The sequence below is a fragment of the Gossypium hirsutum genome, chromosome D08 (genome assembly GCF_007990345.1).
Source record: "Gossypium hirsutum isolate 1008001.06 chromosome D08, Gossypium_hirsutum_v2.1, whole genome shotgun sequence".
NCBI classification, from domain to species: domain Eukaryota; kingdom Viridiplantae; phylum Streptophyta; class Magnoliopsida; order Malvales; family Malvaceae; genus Gossypium; species Gossypium hirsutum.
The window spans coordinates 6,783,024-6,785,872 of NC_053444.1; the positions used below are offsets into that span (position 1 = coordinate 6,783,024).

The 2,849-nt window shown below is 29.3% G+C and overlaps 1 protein-coding gene across 1 annotated transcript; it reads right to left on the minus strand.

Moving 5' to 3' along the window:
* Window positions 1-390: 390 nt before the first annotated feature.
* Window positions 391-1,176, minus strand: LOC107915546 (protein SOB FIVE-LIKE 3). The gene has a single exon (XM_016844693.2). It carries the CDS (start codon window positions 934-936, stop codon window positions 562-564), a length of 375 nt encoding a protein of 124 aa, XP_016700182.1. The 5' UTR covers window positions 937-1,176; the 3' UTR covers window positions 391-561.
* Window positions 1,177-2,849: the final 1,673 nt, after the last annotated feature.

Here is a 2,849-nt window from a genome sequence, read left to right on the forward strand (position 1 = left end):
GAACATGTTTTATATTTGCTATTTCCCTTTTTCTTTTTTGACTTTATTGCCTAGCTGTTGTGCCTGCACTTGCATTTCTTGGTGTAGGATCAGTTATAAATGGCCTGTCATTAAAAATGTCTTCTTTTGTCCTCATAATTGTCTTTTGTCTCTCTGGATGGATCTTCTTTCCAGCACAGCATACCCTTTTGTGTTCATGGCTTTGCACATACAAACACATGAATAGACATATACAAACTATTGTTAACATGTTTATTTCTGATTCCCTTAAAAATGCAGTGTTCCAATGCATTAGTGAAACTTTTCTTTTTCCGGATAAGGGTTAAGGATCGAACCTAGGACATGCCTAAGCTGAAAACTTGAATGCAAGTATTTTGTAATATTGTTTGTGCATTGATATCAAAGATTTAACATTTGTTGTTGGAATCATAAACACATTGCAAACAATCTCATCTAAGTACTGAAACAAAGAAGCAACATATTGTGAACATACATATATATATATATTCTTGGAAGAGACCTTGGAAAGAAATAAATACAGTTTGCTGCGTCAACCTGACTCTACTTGCGAGACTTGGCTTGACCACTGAGTCCTTTTTTGGATTTACCACTGTTTTCAGAACCCTTTTTCATTTCTCTCTTTGCCTCCCTGCGTGAAGAATGCTTGCTAGAATTATACTTGCCATGACTACAACCTTCACCATCCTTGTGTTTATTATGCTGATGATGACTCGGGGCTGAAGAGGCATCAGAGACCATCGAATCATCACTATTCCCCTCACCATCATGGACATCGTCTCTGATATTGTGATTGCTGTTATAATTCTCTTCACTGCACTCGAAATCATCTTCCATAGGAGAAGCCAAGTAGCTTGTCCACCCTGATTCACTGCTGCTACATTCTTCAGGGCTGACAAACTGTTTGTAAGGGTCCATTAAAGGTGGCTAAGAAAAAGAGAGGACCTTTTGAGGAAGAACAAAGGTGGAGAGATTATATAGGTAAGAAATTGGAAAGAGAGTTGTAATTTAGGACCAAACTGTAGCTGATAACAAGCCTTAGCTTGTCCTTATATATTAGTTGGTGAAACTTAATCAAAACAAGATCTCTTATGTCATTATCATCGAAGCCAGAACATTACCTTTTTCAGTGCAGTGATACAGATAAACCCATTTCAGCATTTCATAAATAGGAGAGTATTTATATATATACACGTGTATCTTTACACTAAAACTTGTCTGTATTGTCACAATGGTGCAGATGAAGGGATTGGTGAGAACTGGATGTAATATAAGAGAGGCATGTTGTGAAAGCATGTTAGGCCACAGCCTCCCCACTTGGAATTGTAATCTTATCTTTGCTTTTGCTTTCAAGGCTTTCATTTTCGCAGTGATTGACATAAACAAAAGTAGGCTTTCCTGGATTAAACGTGCATGGTTTGTTTGTCAGATTATAGTTTAAGTGAGGTTTACCTAAGATCTTTATGCTTTTGTTCTGTCTTTGTTTGTTGTTGTTTGTCTGCTAAGAAAGCTGACCTGTGTCTCGTTGCCTATTGAAATAAACTATGTACCATGTGGTTCCATTGCCACTATTATTTCATGTTCTTTTTGGGTTTAGATTGTTGTCCTAATCTCAAATTTATGCTCCAAAAACTCATTTTCCAAAACGGTTTGCTTTTAAATCTTTAGTTGACATTTTTTTCGGGTTCAACCCTTAGATAACTTTTATTCCTTATACAAAAAATGCGTCATTAATGCATTTGTGTCGCATTATTTATTTTTATGAAAATTTTCTGAAAATTTTGAGATTTTATGTTTAGATGATTGACTCTAAAATGTTTTTTTTTGGAAATATTATTTTTTTCAAATAGATATTGAAATGTTTTTTTTTGGTACTAAATAGATATTGCAATGTTAGTTATGAAAATATTATTTTAATATGAAAAAATATTTGCTACACTGTTAATGGAGTTTTTAGATTCCACAAGTAGAGTTAAAAGGCTGTCAAATGTTCTATATGAGTAGTAAACTATTAAAAAAAAAGAAGATACATGACAAATTTTTGAAGTTGCTTATAGAGTAAAAAAGGTACACTGTCAGTGTACTAAATACAAACCCTTTTAATATTAATATTCCATATAGCAATATTTAAATGATATTATATTAATATTAAATACATAAAATATATTATTCACTATTAAATTTTTTAATAATATTAGTTTTTAAATATTAAAATGATATTATTTATATTAATATAATTATTATTAATATTTAATATTAATATTTTAGATAATAATAGTTTATTAATATCAAAGTATATTCTAATATTAAGTACAAAGAATAATTCTATTTAAAGTATTAAATAATATTAATATTAAACTAATCATAATAATATTTTAGAACTCTTAACTATTATAATAATTATTAAATATTATTTGTATTAATTTTGTACACTATTAAATTATAATCTATATATTTATCATTAGAATATTAATATGATATTTTTGTAACAACCCGTTTTTTAGTGGTACCGAAAACAGTGATTTCAGAATCCTGATTTCTAATGATTGAGTCAGTAAATATTATTTTATAATATTTAGGAGTCTATTATAAAATTAGACTAAGTTATGTTCTAGTAATTTTAGTGATTGAATAGTTAATTAAAATATTGGGACTAAATTGAAAAAAAATCGGTATTGATTGTTATTAGTTTAAAAGGTTTAAAAAGTAAATGATTAAAGGTTTATGAGGCAAATTAACCTTTCTTAATTAGGTGGACGGTTCAATCATGATTTTTGTCTTATTTTTACTAAATTAAGTGTTAAATTATATTAAAAATAAAAATAATAAAA